The sequence below is a fragment of the Drosophila melanogaster genome, chromosome 3L, assembly GCF_000001215.4.
Source record: "Drosophila melanogaster chromosome 3L".
Taxonomy (NCBI): Eukaryota; Metazoa; Arthropoda; class Insecta; order Diptera; family Drosophilidae; genus Drosophila; species Drosophila melanogaster.
This window is the reverse complement of record NT_037436.4, coordinates 6,182,157-6,200,432: the sequence shown is the minus strand read 5'-3', so window position 1 is coordinate 6,200,432 and position 18,276 is coordinate 6,182,157. Positions and strand designations below refer to the sequence as shown.

General features: G+C 45.9%; 6 protein-coding genes across 10 annotated transcripts; 3 read left to right on the top strand and 3 right to left on the bottom strand.

Moving 5' to 3' along the window:
* Nucleotides 1-47: 47 nt before the first annotated feature.
* Tnpo (Transportin) lies at nt 48-6,953 on the bottom strand. Of its 4 annotated transcripts, none has more exons than NM_058020.4 (10): nt 6,811-6,953; nt 6,283-6,388; nt 5,544-6,215; nt 4,348-5,460; nt 4,120-4,290; nt 3,879-4,050; nt 3,722-3,817; nt 3,321-3,396; nt 2,876-3,050; nt 48-2,819 (listed from the first exon to the last, which is right to left on the bottom strand). In NM_058020.4, exons 2-10 carry the CDS (start codon nt 6,379-6,381, stop codon nt 2,712-2,714), a joined length of 2,682 nt encoding a protein of 893 aa, NP_477368.1. In that variant the 5' UTR covers nt 6,382-6,388; nt 6,811-6,953; the 3' UTR covers nt 48-2,711. The 4 variants fall into 4 exon arrangements, with proteins under 4 accessions (NP_477368.1, NP_001261472.1, NP_729154.1 ...); NM_001274543.1 differs by having other exon boundaries at nt 6,283-6,385; nt 6,890-6,953; NM_168160.2 differs by having other exon boundaries at nt 837-2,819; nt 6,283-6,385.
* Nucleotides 6,954-7,253: 300 nt separating this feature from the next.
* On the top strand, nt 7,254-8,309 carry Sf3b6 (Splicing factor 3b subunit 6). Its single transcript, NM_139780.3, has 3 exons — nt 7,254-7,468; nt 7,539-7,657; nt 7,724-8,309. The coding sequence occupies exons 1-3, from the start codon at nt 7,451-7,453 to the stop codon at nt 7,950-7,952; spliced, it is 366 nt and encodes a 121-aa protein (NP_648037.1). The 5' UTR covers nt 7,254-7,450; the 3' UTR covers nt 7,953-8,309.
* Nucleotides 8,310-8,383: 74 nt separating this feature from the next.
* Nucleotides 8,384-10,688, bottom strand: CG7386 (uncharacterized protein). The gene is made up of 2 exons (NM_139779.3): nt 9,309-10,688; nt 8,384-9,250 (listed from the first exon to the last, which is right to left on the bottom strand). The coding sequence occupies exons 1-2, from the start codon at nt 10,617-10,619 to the stop codon at nt 8,573-8,575; spliced, it is 1,989 nt and encodes a 662-aa protein (NP_648036.1). The 5' UTR covers nt 10,620-10,688; the 3' UTR covers nt 8,384-8,572.
* Nucleotides 10,689-11,309: 621 nt separating this feature from the next.
* Nucleotides 11,310-14,603, top strand: D19A. Its single transcript, NM_057956.4, has 2 exons — nt 11,310-12,399; nt 12,461-14,603. The coding sequence occupies exons 1-2, from the start codon at nt 11,454-11,456 to the stop codon at nt 14,050-14,052; spliced, it is 2,538 nt and encodes an 845-aa protein (NP_477304.1). The 5' UTR covers nt 11,310-11,453; the 3' UTR covers nt 14,053-14,603.
* On the bottom strand, nt 14,580-15,244 carry CG43293 (uncharacterized protein). Of its 2 annotated transcripts, NM_001259715.2 has the most exons (3): nt 15,124-15,244; nt 14,789-15,052; nt 14,580-14,729 (listed from the first exon to the last, which is right to left on the bottom strand). In NM_001259715.2, the coding sequence occupies exons 2-3, from the start codon at nt 15,035-15,037 to the stop codon at nt 14,667-14,669; spliced, it is 312 nt and encodes a 103-aa protein (NP_001246644.1). In that variant the 5' UTR covers nt 15,038-15,052; nt 15,124-15,244; the 3' UTR covers nt 14,580-14,666. The 2 variants fall into 2 exon arrangements, with proteins under 2 accessions (NP_001246644.1, NP_001246645.1); NM_001259716.2 differs by lacking the exon at nt 15,124-15,244 and having other exon boundaries at nt 14,803-15,103.
* Nucleotides 15,245-15,512: 268 nt separating this feature from the next.
* On the top strand, nt 15,513-18,257 carry D19B. Its single transcript, NM_057949.5, has 2 exons — nt 15,513-16,502; nt 16,563-18,257. The coding sequence occupies exons 1-2, from the start codon at nt 15,632-15,634 to the stop codon at nt 18,014-18,016; spliced, it is 2,325 nt and encodes a 774-aa protein (NP_477297.1). The 5' UTR covers nt 15,513-15,631; the 3' UTR covers nt 18,017-18,257.
* The last annotated feature ends 19 nt before the right edge of the window (nt 18,258-18,276 follow it).

Below are 18,276 nucleotides of genomic sequence, written 5' to 3'. Positions count from 1 at the left end.
ACTCATATCCCATACAAATCAGAAAATCCATTATCTTGATGGGTAATGTTTGTTATACATACATATTTATTCATATATATACTTTTCAATTTACACAAATCTTGATAGTTGAATTTTGAAATGGAGTTTTTAGCCAAACAAATATATAAACTCCAGAAGAATAATCTGTAATCCATATAGTTTGATGTAGGGATTATACATACATGCATGTATTTCATATATATGCGTATGTTATTTATGCATATAGGCCCGTATATATATTCAATTTCGTTAGACATTTGCAGAACATTTGATTTAGCCTAGACAGTGGTTGTAAGCTTAAACGATTAGAGATATAAACCTATCAGAGTTGAATGTTCGATGAACGAAAAGTTTTACGTGCTGTTTATGAAGATATAGATGGTAAAACAATATTTACTAGGCTTGGTCTTGATTTACTTAAAAAAAACAACGGAAGTTAAATATCATAATTGTGTAAAGTACTAAAAACAGTTGGTATGTTCTCTTCATCGATTTAATAGCATACACACGATAATATTGAAAGAAATAAGAAAAAAATTCTCTAATGCTGCACAAATAACTTTTGATTTGCTGTTTTAATTTGTTTCTTGCCCTAGCTTGACCTAACATTTAGTTTATTTGATGTTCCCTACTTTTTTTTTTGGTTTGCCCTATCGTAATGAAAAATAATATTTTAAACAAAAACCTACTCTGCATAAAATCTATAAATATATTTCATATTGCTGTATATGTGTGGTGTGTACATGTTTAATGTTGTATGTTTATGTGTAGTTGTAGTAGTGTTGATTCAGTTTTTTTGTTTTCATTTTTTTTTTCTGCTTAAACGCTAATCACTAAGATCACCCGAGAGAGATACAAACGCACGCGAACGCGACCGGATTCCGCGATGAATCCGGATTAAGGTACAACGAAATCACGATTTTTCATTTTAGTTTAGTTTCAGTTTTAGCAATTGCTATGCTTCCGCTTTAGTTAGACCGTATTATTATCAAGTTATCAAGTATTGCGATTATTATTTGGGACTCGGGGGCGAAAGTCCCTTATTGTTAGTTTTTAAATTGATTGAGTTTAACGCGACGCGAACGAACGACCCGAAGTTACTTTATTATCACACGTTCCCCCATTTTCGAAACGAAATAAAAACACAAACGTAAACACGGTTTGCATAATTACGTAATACTATTACTTAGATTTACTTACTCTTCTTACGCTTCATAATCATCCATTTATTTTGTATTTGACTGAGTTTGGTTTTCCCTAGTTTTATTTTTCGTATGTTTTAGTTGTTCCGCGACAATTTCAAAGACTTTTGTTTTCATTTAGTAGTACACTTTACACCTAATCATATAATTGTAAAAAATTTGTTCTGTACAAAGATCGTAAATTATAGAGGTTACGCAAAACACGAGTCTATACAAATGATATAAAAGTTCGAAGAAAATAATAATAGTTCATTAATTACACTTGTCCCTATACAAAAAAAAATTATATAATAATACTTTAAAAAGTGATCAGTCAATGGTTGCTTTTGTATTCAGTTAATGGAAAATAAATAAGATATTCAACAAAATCCTAATCTCAATTTTACAATGTTTCCCTATTTGCTTGCTTTTCGCTTTCACAATGCGTAAAAAAACACCTAATTTTGTATAGCATATGAATATCATTAAGTGTATCAGTAAATTTGTATCAGTAACAGTTGCAATATTATCGTTATCCTTGTATTATATCCTTTTTTCCTTTTTCTTTTGTTTTACCCGACGAGATACCACGAACGACGATTACGATTACGAACGAGCGACGAAAATACGCGAACGCGAAACCGTTAGAACCCGAAACGCGACGATTTTTTTCGATTCCATTTTTTGTTTGTTATATAAATGACGAAAGTGTTGGATACTTCTGGGAAATTGGAATCCGCTGTTGATGAATGCTTTCTATGGTTTTTGAACGGAGTTGAACATCAGTCTTTGTTTGATTTGTAACAATTTTGTGTGCACCTGCCATTGAATCCATTTTTCCATTTCTGATCTTAGGATTTCACAGGAGACCCAACACTTTCATCCTTTAAAGATTTTATTTAGTTATTTAGTTTTTAATTACCGCGACGAGGACCCGCAATATCATTTAGTTTCGACGATTTTTCATTTAGCTTTTCTATTACTATATGAGAAACACCCGTGTGTTTAACATATTCAACTCTATTTTCGGTTTGGGTTTTGGGGCAGAGTGTATTGGAGAATGGGGCATATCTGCTATAGCACTGACTCCGGTTAAGTACGGCCGGAACACATAATTTTCTAGTGGTTCCTACTAAGTTTTCTGCACAAGAAAGGCATTTTATATGCTGTAAGCGGACAGTCGTGTGCCTAAAGAGGTTCTACAGATCAAAGATCCTCTAGCTTGAATTCAAATATATACGATTCTTCTCTATTCGATTTTTCGATATATGTTTGTGGATTTAAATCTAGTTATGTAGTTTCTTTTATGTGGATTTGCTGTTTTTTTCGATTTCTATAAGCTTAGATTTTCAATGTTAACTTAACATTCGAACTGCATCGAATAACTTAAGGAGGCTAAAGATAAAGACGACACGCTTATTACGCATACTTGTACATAATTGTCTAGTTAAAAAGTTGCTGCTTGGCTCGCTAATGGGTGAAGGTGGGTGTTTTATGGCATGGCTAGCCTTAGATGTTATACATTGTGGTCAGGCGCTCGGCCAAGGTTGGCGGGAATTGCTCCACAAATCGACGCCAGTTCTCCTCGCCCACTTGGGTCTTAAAACCGTGCAGAATCTTGAAAGAAACATGTGTGAAATAAAGAAAATAGTTACTACCTGTAGGGTACAAACCTTCTGTATCATCTGATGCAGATCCTCTGGTGGGTTAACCCAGGAAGCGATGGCATCGCAGAAGAATATAAAGTCTGCTACCACGCCAGCTGGATTCACCGTGATCATATGACACATTCCACGGAAGGCTGAGTCCTTCTCATCATTGTCTCGTATGTGCCGCAACGATGTGCACCTGCATTTTTCAAAGAAAATGTTTAAATGTCGTTTTCAGGAAAAGTAAACTAAATTAGCAGGCTTTGGCAAACACGAAAGTTCAAAAGCAAATTTAAATTCCAGTTAAATGATGTGGATTGTTAGTGAGTTGTGGAACAAAGGAATAGATCGATGTGCTTATAGGTTTCAGTGTTCAAGCGTAATTTAAGAGTAATGGGAAGAACGGGAAGGATAGATAAGAGAATAGAAGGAAAGAATAAGCATTTTAAATATAAAACGTGTTACACACCACTGTCGTACAAATTCGGGCAAATAAGGAGCCACTTCAACTGGGCACACATAACCTAGACGACCGATTGTTATTGCTAAAAGAACAGAAGAAATAAGTATAAATAAATCAACTGAATAAATCAATATCATACGTAGTTCGCTGCGATTGATTGCTAAATTCGAATTGAATATCAATTGCGATTCTGGTCTATCTATATCTATGCATGTTGTATGGGAATGAGGTTCGATTTCGTTTCGTTGCTGCTCATGCAACAAGTAACACAAATTAAAACAGAAACAAATTTCCGGACATCCACATACACGCATACATTCAGAGTAATATATATACAAACAGATCGCATATAAGTTCTTAGATAGCTCGGGAAATTCGAAAGATTTCTATCAGCTCAAACGAATTACCTGTGTTCTCCAGCAGTGTCTTGGGCGTGTTCGGGCGGTTGATAATGATGAAAAGGTCGCTGAGTACAAGGCGTATGTACTGCTTGGTCTCCTCACCTTTGAATCAAAATATATATTAAAACGATCCTAATACTCCTAAGAAGCTCCTCCCACTTACCCAATTTCATGCAGATTTCGCCTATGGCCCAAGTAGCATTATTGCAGACCGAAATGAAGTCTGGGTTAAGGTTTTGACCCAAGATGGGGAAGAAATCGGCCATGAAGGGATGCACGTGGGGGAAACAGGCCTTAGTCAAATCACCCAGCAGGGCAAACGAAGATTGGCGAACCTGGAATACAACAACATTATAGAAATTCAAAGGTTAATTTCGAAAAGATTGGTTTTAAGGGAGACATACCTCAGGCAAAACGTCCTGCATACACTGGTAGAGTAGATGCATAATGTTGCTGTTGGCCACCAATGTCTCGATGTGGCGATCCAAACCCTCGGCTAGGCCAGACAGCAGATCTAGGGCGACAATCATGCGCTCTTTGTCGGGATGGTCGTACGTTTGGTTTTGTTTACACAGCTGTTGGCGATTTAGATTGATGAAAAAGATTCCTTAGAAAATTGACAAGTAGATTACCATTTCCTGGTTGATAGTCTGCTCAATAAGAGAGATGCACCTTCGATACACCGGGTCGCAGTAGGGCAGAAAGCCGGACTGCAAGGCAGTGGCGATGCTCGACAGGCACTCCAACAATGGGAACAGATCCTTATCGTCATCCTTCAGCAGGTTCCACTTATCAATTAGCGGAGGCATTAGGATGTCAATATATTGCGGCTTATTCAGATGATGACCTACGGAGTCCGCCAAAGTACCCACGGCATCGTACAGTATCAATAAGTTCTTGTGCTGGTACTTGGAGAAGGCAAAGACGAGCGTCTTTAGAATATACTCCAGGTAGGGCACCAGTTCCGTGCAGGCCTCCTCCTCCAGAGTAGCAAAGGCAGAGCACGCAGCTTCCTGAACGCGCTTATTGGAGTCTAGAATGCGCTTCAGCAGTTCTTCCATTAGAGGCTTCAAGTACTGGTCGTGCGGCTGGTTGACAACCCAATTGGCGTATCGCGAGAGCGTCCAGCATGTGATGGAGCGCACCAGTGCCTTCTTGTCGGAAAGGCAGCTAATTAGGTAGGGAATCAGCTCTGGCAAGTGTTGGATCATGCCCTGCATGCAGCCCTCCGCAATAGCTCCCAAGGCCAGCACACCACTCTCTTTGATCACCCATTCTTGATGGAACAGAGTCTCTTTCAGGATGGGCAGCACAACGGGCAGACAATCCTCTCGGAAAACATTCGCCAATACATCGAGAGCAGCTGCGCTGCACTTGCGCAAGTTCCATTCCGATAGCGAGCTATCGTCGTCCATTCCATCTTCAAATTCGTCGTCGTCATCATCGCCTGTCGCTCCAGCTCCTCCCTCTTGTGTACTCCTGATTGTGTGTGCACGGGACTTGTGGAAACGCGGGCGGATATCCTCTTCTCGATCGGGCACCATGTCATCCTCCTCAACGTTTCCCTTGAGGAGAATTATGTCGACCTCTGAGTACCGCATGCCTCGTACAAGAACTGGCGCTAATTGAGCAAGATAAGGGGCAAGCACGTCCTTGCAGATGCTTTGCTCGGCCAGTGAAAGCCAGAACTCGGATGCTTCCAGGGCCACACCCTCATCGGTGTCCTGGGTGCGCAACAGCATGTACTAAAATTCGTTAAATAAGATATTTAAACAAAAATTTATCAGAATAATTATTATTAATTATATATTTTATTTTAAAGTTATACCTCAATAATCTGCGACATGTGCGGCATCAGACGGTCCATTCGCACCTCCAGCAGCATGACCAATCCGTGGCACACGTTTTTGCGCACCTCGTGGTCCTCATCTGATGACAGGTGAAAGAGGTTCTCAATGAAGCTGTCTATGTTTAGCATCAGAGCCTGTGATCTGTTGATGATGAACTGGTTGATGCAGGCAATGGCGTGGGAGCGGATCTTTGGACTGCTGTGCTTGAAGTACTCCAGGAACTTTGGAATCATTATGTTTAATGGCCTGTTGAGCGCTGCGGAATCCAAAATCTCGGCAGAGTCCTCGCAAATTTTCTGCAGGGCACTGAATGCGCCTTCGCACACATTATAGTCCTGGTTGTCGAGCATTTCGCAGAGAGATGGAAGCAGCTGCGGCCAGTTGTGCAGACCGCCATTGCTGGCGATGGTGGTAATCAGGATGCCCACGGTGGCACGGATCAGGGGCGAAGCGTCGCCCACTGCCTGCAGGCACTCGTGTTTGATATACTCCACGATCTCCGGCTGCAGAGTGGTGCCGTGCATGCGGATGTTGTTCTTGAGGATTAGGCCGCTGAGTGATCTCGTGGGCTCGTCCTCTGTCTTCAGTTTCGTCAGCACATAGATAAGATAGTTGTTGAAGTCGGGGTAGCGATTGAATTCCTCCAGTTTCTGTTGAGAAGGACACAATATGTGCATGCAGTTCGAGGAACCGTACCTGGTAGAAGTTATTACTCACCATCTGTACGGCCATTTGAGTGGCTGTGTCCGGTGACTGCGACTCCTTGAGGATCGCTATGATCTGCTGCAGACCTTCTCCCTGTGGTTCCCACGTCATTTTGCTGCTGCAAGGGAAGATCGCAAGGGTTTTAGGTTTGATTAGTGAATTCGGAATTAGAAATTAGGGTTAATGGCCTCGCAAAGGGTAGCAAATGGGGGAGAAAGAGAGAGCACGAGAGACACTCTGTTCGAGGCCACTCACGCACACCAGGGCATTTTGCACCCACACCCGCAAACAGACATCTGCTGTTGTGAAATTTACGTTTTCCGTTCGATGTTTCCTTGGCACTTAATGGTTTTACGGCGGAAGGCGGGAGTTGAAAGCCCTGCCCCGAGAGTAACGTGCGATTTTCTGCCCACAACCCCAGACAAAAAAAAACACACGAATAGAACTCGCCTGCCTCCGCCATATTTCGTGACATCGGGCGTGCGGTTGAAAACGCTTTTCCGAGATAAGTTCTGCGTTGTCCGCATACCCCCTACTTACCTTTGGGTGTTGGCTGTGCTTTAAAACTATTTTAGTTGGAATTTTCTTAAGATTTTGCGTAAATTGTCTCTTTTTTCACCTTTTCTTTGCACAATTAGCGAGATGTATACAGTGTGACCGTGCAAGAGAGAGGGAGTATGCTATTTTTTATTAGAGATGGCAACGTGTCGTCACGGGTTTTAAAATTATATTTAATGTAGTTGATTTTTTAATTTATTGTGCTTAATTTAATATTTTTAAGCAGCTTAAAATGTTTGAATCACTCTGATATATAATTTCCGAACAACAAATTATTTTATTGCCAAAATGAAAAAAAATGAATATTAAATCAAATTTTGCAGTCCAAAGCTGCTCCGATGTAACGAACTTCCTCTCACATATGTATCTAAGTGCTGCTGCACGGTCACACTCGATACGGCTCTCGAAATGCGTCCACACTCTCGCCATTTAGAGTGCCCACATTCGCCACCCTGTTCAATTTTGTTTGGGTTTGAGGCCAGACAGAGGAGTCATTAATTTTAAACAAAGGACCACGCTTCAGGACATTCATCCCGGGTCAGACAAAGCCGCCACACACTTTCCTCGAGGCCGAGTGAAAGTTTCTCGCCTTGTCGCCGCTTAACATCCGAAGCGACCGGACATGAACAAGCGCAACCATGTGAGCAGAAAACCTACGGCTCCACACACAAAGCAAATGTATTGAGTGAAAAGTGCTATTTCTTTTGCAGATCCGCCTGCCGCCAGAGGTGAATCGGCTATTGTACGTGCGGAACCTGCCGTACAAAATCACCTCGGACGAGATGTACGACATATTCGGCAAATTTGGAGCCATTCGACAGATACGCGTGTAAGATTGAAGATGATAATGCTATTCGCCGTGAATCCTCTCAATCAATTTGTGTATCTTTTGCAGAGGCAACACTCCGGAAACGCGTGGCACCGCCTTTGTCGTCTACGAGGACATTTTCGATGCCAAGAACGCCTGTGACCATTTATCGGGTTTTAATGTGTGCAATCGCTATCTGGTGGTGCTCTACTACCAATCCAACAAGGCCTTCAAGCGCGTGGACATGGACAAGAAACAGGAGGAACTGAACAACATTAAGGCCAAGTACAATCTGAAGACGCCTGAAGCTCCTTAGAACCCACACTTGGTGCGGCAGGCGGTGATGGGGCATAGCCAGACATTGGGCCCCACCAGATGACGCCCCCACTTCCATCGACCATTTTCCATTGTTTAGGGAACTTCTTGCTCTGCTTATGTGTATACCAAATTTTTGCTATCTACTTGTAGATTTTTTTGATCGCATTTTGTATCATTTGAATCTAATCATTATCATCCATCCATCACTCCATCTATCATATAAACGGCCGGATATCGCGGAACGCAGACATTTGCGCCCGGTTCCGACTGTTTGCAATCATTTGACGACATTAAGACACTCTCTCATCAAAATAACAAGCAAGTGAAAGTAAAAATAAAAAAAAATTGAAAAACTAGAATCGTTTGTTTCGATTTATGACCAATTTTTTTTAAAACTAGTTTTAGTCCAAAACCATTTGTAGTTATTCTAAAGTGTGTCATTTGGGTCAAGTTTATTTAACAACTTAGAAATAGGATAACAAGTAATAGTTAAATATTAACCAACAATAAAAATTCCCACTATTATGGGAAGTCTTTTGCCCTATGTAATCGTAAACTATTCTGCGATTAGGGTTCCTCCTTAAGGTCAGGACCAGTTTGGCTAGCTGCCGCTGCCTATTACTTTTCGTATGTGTCTTGCTGCTTCTCCAGTGCCAGTTGGTTCTTCAAATCCTTGAGCTCCTTCTTGGCGACCTTCGCAATTTCCTGCCGTAGTGCCTCAACCTTTTGTTTACGGTCATTTCTCTCCCCCAGAGGCTTCGCCGGCTTTTCGTCATGGACTTTTTGGTGTCGGATGAGCGCCGCTACCTGGCGAAAGCGATTGCCACACGTCTTACACTCGAAGGGCTTTTCGCCAGTGTGTATCCACTCGTGTTGCTTCACGGATTGCGAGTTGGCAAAGCGACGGGAGCAGAAACGGCACTCAAAGTCCTTGACTTTTTCGTGGACGCTCTTGTAGTGGCGCTTCATGTTGCCTATGCTCTTGAATCCCTGACTGCAGCTGGGACACAAGTACATACCCTCCTTTTGCACAAACTGAATCTCGTCTGTGGGATTCACTGCGGTCCCTGCCAATAGGGCCACATCAACTTGCTCTACGCGGCGGGGATTCTTAGGAATGCTGGCTACGGATTCGGCGTAAACCTTCAGCAGCTGATGTGAGTCCACTTGAGTGTCACTGGCATCGCCATTTACTTGCACCTGTTTATAAGTTTCCAGAGCCCTTTCCACGCTCTTCTCATGAATCTTCAGATGATTGTTGAGACTCTCCGAATGCAGGAACTTTTTGTCACAAACCTGCAAGGCGAAAATATATCAGACTTTGGTAACAAGGGTATAATGGTAATTCCCTTACCTTGCATTCGCAGCGCTTCTCACCAGTGTGCGCCATCTCGTGTATTTTGCAGGCGTATGCTTTCCCGAACGTCTTTCCACAGTACTGGCAAGCAAAATTCCGGATTTTCTCATGTACGATCTTAACATGGCTCTCTAGCACCCGCTTCGTGTGGGTGGCATAGTCGCAGATGCGGCACTTAAACTGGTTCCGTTGGGTGTGGATCAGAATGTGCTTACTCCATTCCTGGCGGGTGGTCTTTCGCACTCCGCAGTACTGACACACGTAGTTCTTGATGCCAGCATGCCGGAGAAGATGATTCTTTAGGGCACTATTGATGTAAAAGCCCTTGCCGCAAATGGTACACGGATAGGGAAGCTCTTCGCCCGTGTGCGTGTACATGTGCTTCTTCATAGCCACCGGGCAACGAAACACCACGCCGCATTCCTTGCAAGACTGTTCACCCCGCGGAGCAATAACCCTCGCCTGGTTGTGAACCTTTTTCAAGTGAATGGTCAGCAGCCGGAGACGGGAAAAAACCAATTGACAGCCCTCCACGGTGCAGGGAACCGTATCCTCCTTCTTGGAGTGCGCATAGTCCACGTGCAAACGCAGTGCACCGGCTGTGGTGAAGCCCTTTCGGCAGCTTTCCTCCTGACACTGAAACGGCAACAGGTCATTGTGGTGCTTCATGTGCTCCTCGAACTTTGATTGCTTTTTGAACTTTTGCTGGCAGATGGAACAGCTCATAAGGCGAAACAGTTTACGCTTGTCGTTCGCAATCCGTCGCTGCCCCATGGCCTGCTCATCGTCGCTGTTGAACCCTTCCGACTCCTTTTTCTCCTCCTCCAGTCCGTTGTGCTCTGCACTGGAGAAGTGCTCCTCGCTTTGGTCCCTTGAATGCTCCTCTAGTTCCTTGTCAACTTTTTCCAGCAACTTGAACACATCCTCCTCGTTGTCAATCATCTCTAGTTTGTTATTCAGCAGCGGATCGAAACTGGCCGGCTCCTCTGGCCTTTCAGGTGCCTCAGAATCATCAGCTATAGATTCGAATACACCCATGGGCATATTCCTCTGGCTGGTCATCATTTCCTTTAGACGTTTAATAGATTCTGCGCACAGTTCGCGGAAGTCATGCAGGTCGTTCAGCTTGGTGAAACATTGGGTGCACAGGTTTCTCGGGAAACCGTCGTTTTGATCCGCATCAAACGAAGTGCACGCCCTGAGCTTCTGGAACAGATCTGGAACCACGAAGAGATCGTGTCCAGCACCATGCTTCAGGTGGACAAGGCAGGTGAGACAAAGCGATTGGACGGAGTACTTGAGCTCCATAGTGCCCATTTCCCTCAATTCTCGGGCAGATAACAATCGAAGCTTCTAAACAAATTTGTTCCAGTGTGACAGGCAGTCTGACCGTTTCGCTATGCCATTAACCCATTACGGTGTAGTGGGGTGGCAAGTAAACAGCATACTTGGATTCTTATTTTTATATTAACTTGTTTTAATGTAAGTGCTTTTTAGCAAGACCATGCATGCGTCTAGTTAAAATACATTTATTTATTATTTATTTTTGACTTTATTTCGATACAGAAATCTTGTACGTTCATTTTCGTATCAAATTTTCTTGATGCCCAGTTTGTATATTTTCAAATGTCGTTGCTTATTATTAAAAGCAATTTGTTTTACATGTTTATATATACATACTAATACAAAAAAATTTGTTTTATATTTTTTCTATATATACATACCATTATCTATATATTGTAAGTTCAGTTTCGTTTTTGTTACTATGGTGCTCAGTTTGCAAAATATTTTTAAAAAACCCTGAAATACTATTTGAAGTATACAAGCAATATCTATTTAATTAAATTAGTTGTATATATATATATTTTTTTTTTTTGTATATTGCAACCTAATTAGAATTGCAAATAAGAAGGTAAGAAAAAACATTGATTGTCCAGCCCTGAAACGCAAAACAACTACGCACTCGGACGAGTAACTCGCTGGCAGAAGTACTTGCTTATTGCCCACTCGCCCGATTGCCAGTCGACGAGTATACAATTTTTTCTGTGTCAATATTATTTTATTGCTTACTGACCGGAGAGAGACGCAAAAAGCTATAGAAAACCGCCCCGATCCGCAGTGCCGATTGCGATTGAAAGCAAGATGAACGAGGGCAGGCAGTACTCGATCCACAGCCTGTGCAGGATCTGTCTGAACCACCTGCAGAACGACGCCGCCTACGATTTGTATCTGGTTCCAGGACTTTCGAAGAAGCTATGCTTCTGCACATCCCTGTCCGTGGAGCAAAACGACGGATTCCCGAAGAACCTGTGCACCCTGTGCTACACCAAGCTGAACGAGCTGCACGACTTTCAGAAACAGTGCGTCGATTCCGTGCAAAAGTTCCAGGATCTGGTGGCCAGCAATGTCTTTGCCTGCCAGAGCAGCTTCGACGTCTTCGATCCCAACGTTGCCGTGCAGGACTACCCGGCCGAGGAAGAGGACCACGTCAACTATGACCCGCTGCTGAACCACAAGATGGAGCTAATCGAGAACGAGGAGGATGTCTTCAAGATGCTGGAGCACGTCGACAAGGAGGCCGAGGAGGTGGAGAAGGAGGCCAAGGTGGAGGAGGATGACGGGGGCAACGTTTCCGTCAAGATGTTCGACGACGATTCGTCCATCGAGAGCGGCAATGACAACGACCACGATCTGGACTTCGAGCCAAATAGCAGCGATGATGACATTCCGCTGGCCCAGCGCATGAGGGGACCAGCTACCGGATCAGGACCCCAGCAGGACCGTTTTAGCAACCTAGACAAACCCAAGCCGAGGCCCCGGGGACGGCCCAAAAAGATAAAACCGCCTCCGCCAGAGGAGGAGGAGTTGAGCGACTCATCCTCCGAATCAGATGACTCCGAAGACGGCACATCGCGGGGCGACAAGCCGAAGAGGAAGCGCATTCCCATCGAGGAACGCCACCTGCACCGCATCATCGACTGCCACATTTGCCACCAGAAGTTCAAGAAGGCCATCCGCTACGAGGAGCACATGAAGTACCACAACGACCTGCTGCCCTTCCAATGCAAGGTGGAGACCTGCAAGAAAGGTATAACGCTGGCTTAAGTATAAATATAAGTATCCGATCTCTATGAAATCCCACCTTACAGGTTTCACTACCGCCAATGGGCTGCGCATTCACATCGACCACGCCCACACAGAGCTGTCCGAGGTTCACGCCTGCATCGCCGAGGGCTGCGGCAAGACCTTCCCGCGCGTCCGTCTGCTCACCTTCCACATGAAGAAGGTGCACGGTATCACCAAGGCGGCTGCCCCGCTTCGAGATTTCCCCTGCACAGAATGCGACACCGTATTCCGCTGCCCCACAGCACTCAAGAAGCACATGTATAAGCACACGGGCGAGGAGCTTCCGTATCCTTGCAATATCTGCGGCAAGCGTTTTGTAATCAATAGTGCTTTAAGGGATCACCTTATGCGTCACGCAGGCATCAAGAACCATGTGTGTCCGTACTGCGGGGTGGGCAAGACGACGCGCCAGGAATGGAACGCCCACATCCTCACGCACACCAAGGAGAAAAAGTTCAAGTGCCGACAGTGCGACCATGCCTCGCACAACAAACAGGCGTTGTCCAATCATGTAAAGGTGGTGCACGAAAAGCGCAAGGACTTTGCCTGCCAGTACTGCGGAAAGACCTTCGGCAAGTCGCACGCCTGCAAGGTGCACGAGAGGAGTCACACGGGGGAGAAGTGCTGCGAGTGCAAGATCTGCGGCAAGATATTCCTCTGCGAGAAGAGCCTCACCAAGCATTTGAAGACGCACGAGAAAAGGGATCTGCCGCCGGCGGAGCCCCTTCGCCAGCAGCTTAACATTCCCATGCCCGGCCAAATGTCCGTACCGATGCCGGGCCAGATGCCGATGCAGATGCAGACGGATGGTTTGGTGCCAATGGACCCCAACCAGATGCCTAGTGAGGACATGCTGAAGGCATGCGGCGGCGGGACCGCTGCAGTGCCTCCCAAACCGAAGAACTCGCGACGCGTCCAGCGGGTGGACATTTCTCAGCTGGCGGGTACTGCGGTAAATCCAATACCATCCGTATCCGTGCCCTCGTGGTCGCCGCAAGTGAACTTCACCAAGAAGGAAGGCCAGCACATCTGTCCAGGCTGTGGGCGTGGCTTCAATAATATTGGAAACATGAAACTTCACTACAAAATCATCCACGAGAAGGTCAAGGACTTTGCCTGTCGCTTCTGCCCGAAGAGATTCTCCAAGGCACAGATTCTGCGGCATCACGAATGGATCCACACGGGCGAGAAGCCCTTCGAGTGCAAGATTTGTGGCAAACACTTCCGCCAGGAGACGGCACTCAAGAAACACATCAAGACGCACGAGAAGCCGAACCGGAGACACGTGCCCGAGCGCAGTGCGCCCACTCAGATCACGTTCCGCAAGCTGGAGCCAGACGCCGAGCCGCGTAACTTTGACCAGTATCAGGATCCGGCGGTGGAGCGGGCAGCGGCCACCGCTGAGCTGCTGGCGCACCAGCTGGAGGAGAACGAGGCCAAGCGGAAGGCGGAAATTGAGCGGCAGAAGATCGCGGCGGCGGCCTGCGAGCAGCTGACGAAGCTGCAGCAGCAGCAGGAGATCATCAAGGCGACCACCTCGTACGATGGCTACTATGCGCAGAAAGCGCAATCCGAGGGCACCAGCCTGGATGCCCTGAAGATCGACCACGTCTAGGCAGCAGGATTGGCTTTACTTTACTAGCATATATGCATCATAACCTAGCCACATCCATATGTATCCACTTCCAATGCAGCTGACACTGTCCGGAAAAGTTGTAGGCATGCCTCGAATTGCTCTCTAGCTGGATCAGATTGTAGGTTTATAGGCACTCCAGATTATTCGAGTGCATATTACAATATGAACACTTCATACTTTTTACGTACTACGTTTATACATACATGCAATATATGTATTATTTTGTTTTCCGTGTAATATCTCCCGTGCTTACTTAGAGTAATGGATTAAAAGTAATATTCATAACGCCATTGGAGTTTCCATCTGGTGGGCGGGACTAAGAGACCACTTTGCAATACCAGTGATTTTTACAAATATATTTTAATAACAAAAAACAAATTTTTTAGCCCGCAAGAACATTAATCAAACCTTAATTTAATTAAAATAAGTCATTTTTAGCTGAAATCCATCTGGATGGTTATGCTGAATTTTATTTCATATATTCCGTTCTTTAAATTTAGACAAATAAAGATGATAATTGATTTTTAATCGAATATTAAGAAACATTTTGCTGAACGAAATGATGTGAAAGGGGGATTTTACTGGAAAAGTTTCTATTCTGCATCCACGTCGAAATCTTCGGATGACCCTTCATTGTCTGAAGGATTATTTGACTCCTAAAACAAATTGGTTAATCTTATGTAATACATCTTTAAAACTTAGTTGATGACTTAACTGTCCAGTTATTACCATCCGTCTGATTCAAATCCATCAAACTTGAGATAATTATCTTAGCTGCCTTCCTGTTTTTGTTGGCCTTCTTCAATGCTATACTCTGCTTCTCCAGGACCTCCTCCAACTCTGCGATCTCCAGTTTAAGCCTATTTCTTCTATTCCCGGCATGTTGCAGTGCCAGTTCAGTGTCCAATACCTTAACTTCAGCTTCGAGAGCTTTTACGGAATCCTTGTCTGGTTGTTGCTCCATTTTTTTTTGTATACTCTTACTCAGCATGACAAATAATAATAAAGCTGCTATAGAAACAATTGATACAACCATATTTATAGACATACCAACGATTTAAGGTATTTTGAAAATCCTTAAAAAATTTATATTTGTTTAAAAATGTATTTAATATTTAAACTAAGACATATGTATTTTTTATTTTAAATTCTCAGACTCTTTGTATTGTATTGATCTAGTGCTAGTATTGTGCTCGTAGCTGTCCGGCAGTCTCACTCGACTGTGTGACTTGACTACGAATACACACACTCGCTGGGTCTAATACGCCCATCGTACCCTCTCCGCTGCGCACATGCATGTGAATGGGAAAAACAAAACAAAACGCCTGAGTGTGGGTGGCGAGTGCTAGAGCTGCGCAGTTTTTCAGCGAGCGTACTCGTCGCTTGCGGGTAATCGATAACCCGAATTGCTGACGAGTGCACACACACACGCACACGCGAGTACACACAAATGTGTGTTGTATTGGATTTTTTTCTCGGCGAAAGAACATTTCGAATTGCTGTGGTTTTCGCGATTTCTGGCTTTCGGGATCGTCCAGCATCGAATTGAGTGTCCAAAATGAATGAGGAGAGCCAGTACTCCATACACACGGTGTGCCGCACCTGCCTGTCCACGGTGGACGACTCGGCGGCCTACGATCTGTTCCGAGTGCCCGGTCTGGCCAAAAAGCTGTGCGTGTGCACCTCCTTGTCCGTGGAGCAGGCGGATGGCTTTCCCAAGAACCTGTGCAATGTCTGCTTCTCCAAGCTGAACGACCTGCACGACTTTCAGAAGCAGTGCGTCGATTCCGTTCAAAAGTTCCAAGATCTGGTGGCCAGCAACGCGTTCGCCTGCCAAACAAACTTCGATGTTCTGGACACCAGTGCCGCTGTGGCGGATCTGCCGGGCGAGGAAGAGGACAACGTGCACTTCGATCCGCTGCTCAACTCCAAGATCGAGATCATTGAGAACGAGGAGGACGTCTTCAAGATGCTCGAGTCCGTCGAAAAGGAGGTCGAAGAGGTGGAGATGGAGATGGAACAGCCGTTTGGCCGAGTATCTCAGGATGACTCCTTCGAGAGCGGCAACGACAACGACCTCGACGCAGACTTCCAAATCAGTAGTGACGACGACATTCCACTGGCCCAGCGCAGCCGGCGTGGAGCCACTCGTGGTTCCAAGGCGAAGGGCAAGCCGAAGTCGGCTGCCAAGCGACAGGAGGAGGAATCCGAGGAGTCCGAGGAGACCAGCTCATCAGACGACTCCGATGGCAATCCGAAGGACAAGCCCAAACGCAAGAGGATTCCTGCTACGGAGCGGGATCGCCACCGCCTGATTGACTGCCACATCTGCCACCAGAAGTTCAAGAAGGCGATTCGCTACGAGGAGCACATGAAGCATCACAACGACTTGCTACCCTTCCAGTGCACCGTCGAGAGTTGCCGAAAAGGTAAACTCCGCCCGCAGATCCTCGAGAAGTAGATTTATGTGATTATTTTTCCAATTTCAGGCTTTACCACCGCCAATGGACTGCGCGTCCATGTGGAGCACGCCCACACGGAGACATCGGCTATGCATCCGTGCACCTACGAGGGCTGCAACAAGTCCTTTGCCCGGCCCGTGCTGCTCAGCTTCCACATGAAACGCGTGCACAAGGTGGACACCCCGCAGAGGGACTTCCCCTGCACGGAGTGCGAGAAGGTCTTCCGCTGCCCCACTGCCCTCAAGAAGCACATGTACAAGCACACGGGCGAGGAGCTGCCCTTCGCATGTGAAATTTGCGGCAAGCGCTTCCCCATCAATAGTGTGCTGCGCGACCATCTGCTGCGCCATGCGGGCATCAAGAACCATGTGTGCCCGTACTGCGGAGTGGGCAAGACGACGCGCCAGGAGTGGAACAAGCACATCCTTACCCACACGAAGGAGAAGAAGTACGAGTGCCGGCAGTGCGACCACGCCTCCCACAACAAACAGGCGCTGGCCAACCACGTGAAGGTGGTGCACGAGAAGCGCAAGGACTTTGCCTGCCAGTACTGCGGAAAGACCTTTGGCAAGTCGCACGCCTGCAAGATTCACGAGAGAAGTCATACCGGCGAAAAGTGCTGCGAGTGCAAGATCTGCGGCAAGGTGTTCCTCTTCGAGAAGGGCCTAACCAAGCATTTGAAGACGCACGAGAAGCGTGATTTGCCCAAGACGCAGGGGACCAATGCCTTAATGGGCGACGGGGCCAGTGGATCCTCGACAATAGCCAAGCCCAGTCCGCACCTGCGTGGTCGCGTCGAGCGGGTGGACATTGCTCAGTTGGCGGGAACGGTGGCCAATCCAATTCCATCGGTCAACCTGCCCTCGTGGTCGCCGCAAGTGAACTTCACCAAGAAGGAGGGCCAGCATATCTGCCCGGACTGCGGCAAGGGCTTCAATCACGTGAGCAACATGAAGCTGCACTACAAGGTGGTGCATCAAAAGGTCAAAGACTTCTGCTGCCGCTTCTGCCCGAAGAGATTCGCCAAGAAGCAGTACCTGCGGCACCACGAGTACATACACACTGGCGAAAAGCCTTACGAGTGCAAGGTGTGCGGCAAGCATTTCCGGCAGGAGCAGGTGCTCAAGACGCATATGAAGGTGCACGACAAGCCGCCCCGTCCGCCTGGCAAGCCCAAGGAGCCGGCTGGACCCAAGGCGGAGTCCAGCACCGCGGTGAAGCGCCAGCAGCCGAAGAATTTCGAGCAATACCAGGATCCGGCGGCGGAAAGGGCAGCGGCCACCGCCGAGCTGCTGGCCTACCAGATCGAGGAGAACGAGGCCAAGCGCAAGGCGGAGGCGGAGCTCCGGAAGATCCAGGAGGCTGCCTTCGAGCAGCTAAACAAGCTGCAGAAGCAGTCGAACACTTACGACGGCTTCTACGCGCAGAAGGCGGAGGCGGAGGGCACCTCAGTGGACGCACTGAAGTTGGATCATGTTTGAGCGGCAGAATCAAACGGAAATGCTTGCGAGCAAACCCGGCCTCCGTTTCCGATCATTTCATTATGTGTTTCTATGAAGGACATATGAGTTATAGTTCTCTAAGGATTACCAACTAGTTTTCGTCACTTTGCAATTTGATCTTTTTTGTATTTAAATCCCCCCTTTAAACTGCTTAAGTTTGTACTTTACTAATTGTATTCATTTAACAATGATTTAATATAATAAACAGTAATAAGTATTGAACATTTGAATTTTAAATT

Excerpts from the sequence above, each read along its gene's own strand:
- Sf3b6 (NM_139780.3), top strand. Across the intron at positions 7,658-7,723 it reads GCCATTCGACAGATACGCGT|AGGCAACACTCCGGAAACGC; the intron begins GTAAGATTGAAG and ends TATCTTTTGCAG.
- D19A (NM_057956.4), top strand. The coding sequence starts at position 11,454 with ATGAACGAGGGCAGGCAGTACTCGATCCACAGCCTGTGCAGGATCTGT. Across the intron at positions 12,400-12,460 it reads GGTGGAGACCTGCAAGAAAG|GTTTCACTACCGCCAATGGG; the intron begins GTATAACGCTGG and ends CCCACCTTACAG.
- D19B (NM_057949.5), top strand. The coding sequence starts at position 15,632 with ATGAATGAGGAGAGCCAGTACTCCATACACACGGTGTGCCGCACCTGC. Across the intron at positions 16,503-16,562 it reads CGTCGAGAGTTGCCGAAAAG|GCTTTACCACCGCCAATGGA; the intron begins GTAAACTCCGCC and ends TTCCAATTTCAG.
- CG43293 (NM_001259715.2), bottom strand. The coding sequence starts at position 15,037 with ATGGAGCAACAACCAGACAAGGATTCCGTAAAAGCTCTCGAAGCTGAA. Across the intron at positions 14,730-14,788 it reads CGGATGGTAATAACTGGACA|GAGTCAAATAATCCTTCAGA; the intron begins GTTAAGTCATCA and ends AATTTGTTTTAG.
- Tnpo (NM_058020.4), bottom strand. The coding sequence starts at position 6,381 with ATGACGTGGGAACCACAGGGAGAAGGTCTGCAGCAGATCATAGCGATC. Across the intron at positions 6,216-6,282 it reads CTCAAATGGCCGTACAGATG|AAACTGGAGGAATTCAATCG; the intron begins GTGAGTAATAAC and ends CCTTCTCAACAG. Across the intron at positions 2,820-2,875 it reads TGCATCAGATGATACAGAAG|ATTCTGCACGGTTTTAAGAC; the intron begins GTTTGTACCCTA and ends GTTTCTTTCAAG.
- CG7386 (NM_139779.3), bottom strand. The coding sequence starts at position 10,619 with ATGGAGCTCAAGTACTCCGTCCAATCGCTTTGTCTCACCTGCCTTGTC. Across the intron at positions 9,251-9,308 it reads AGAAGCGCTGCGAATGCAAG|GTTTGTGACAAAAAGTTCCT; the intron begins GTAAGGGAATTA and ends TTCGCCTTGCAG.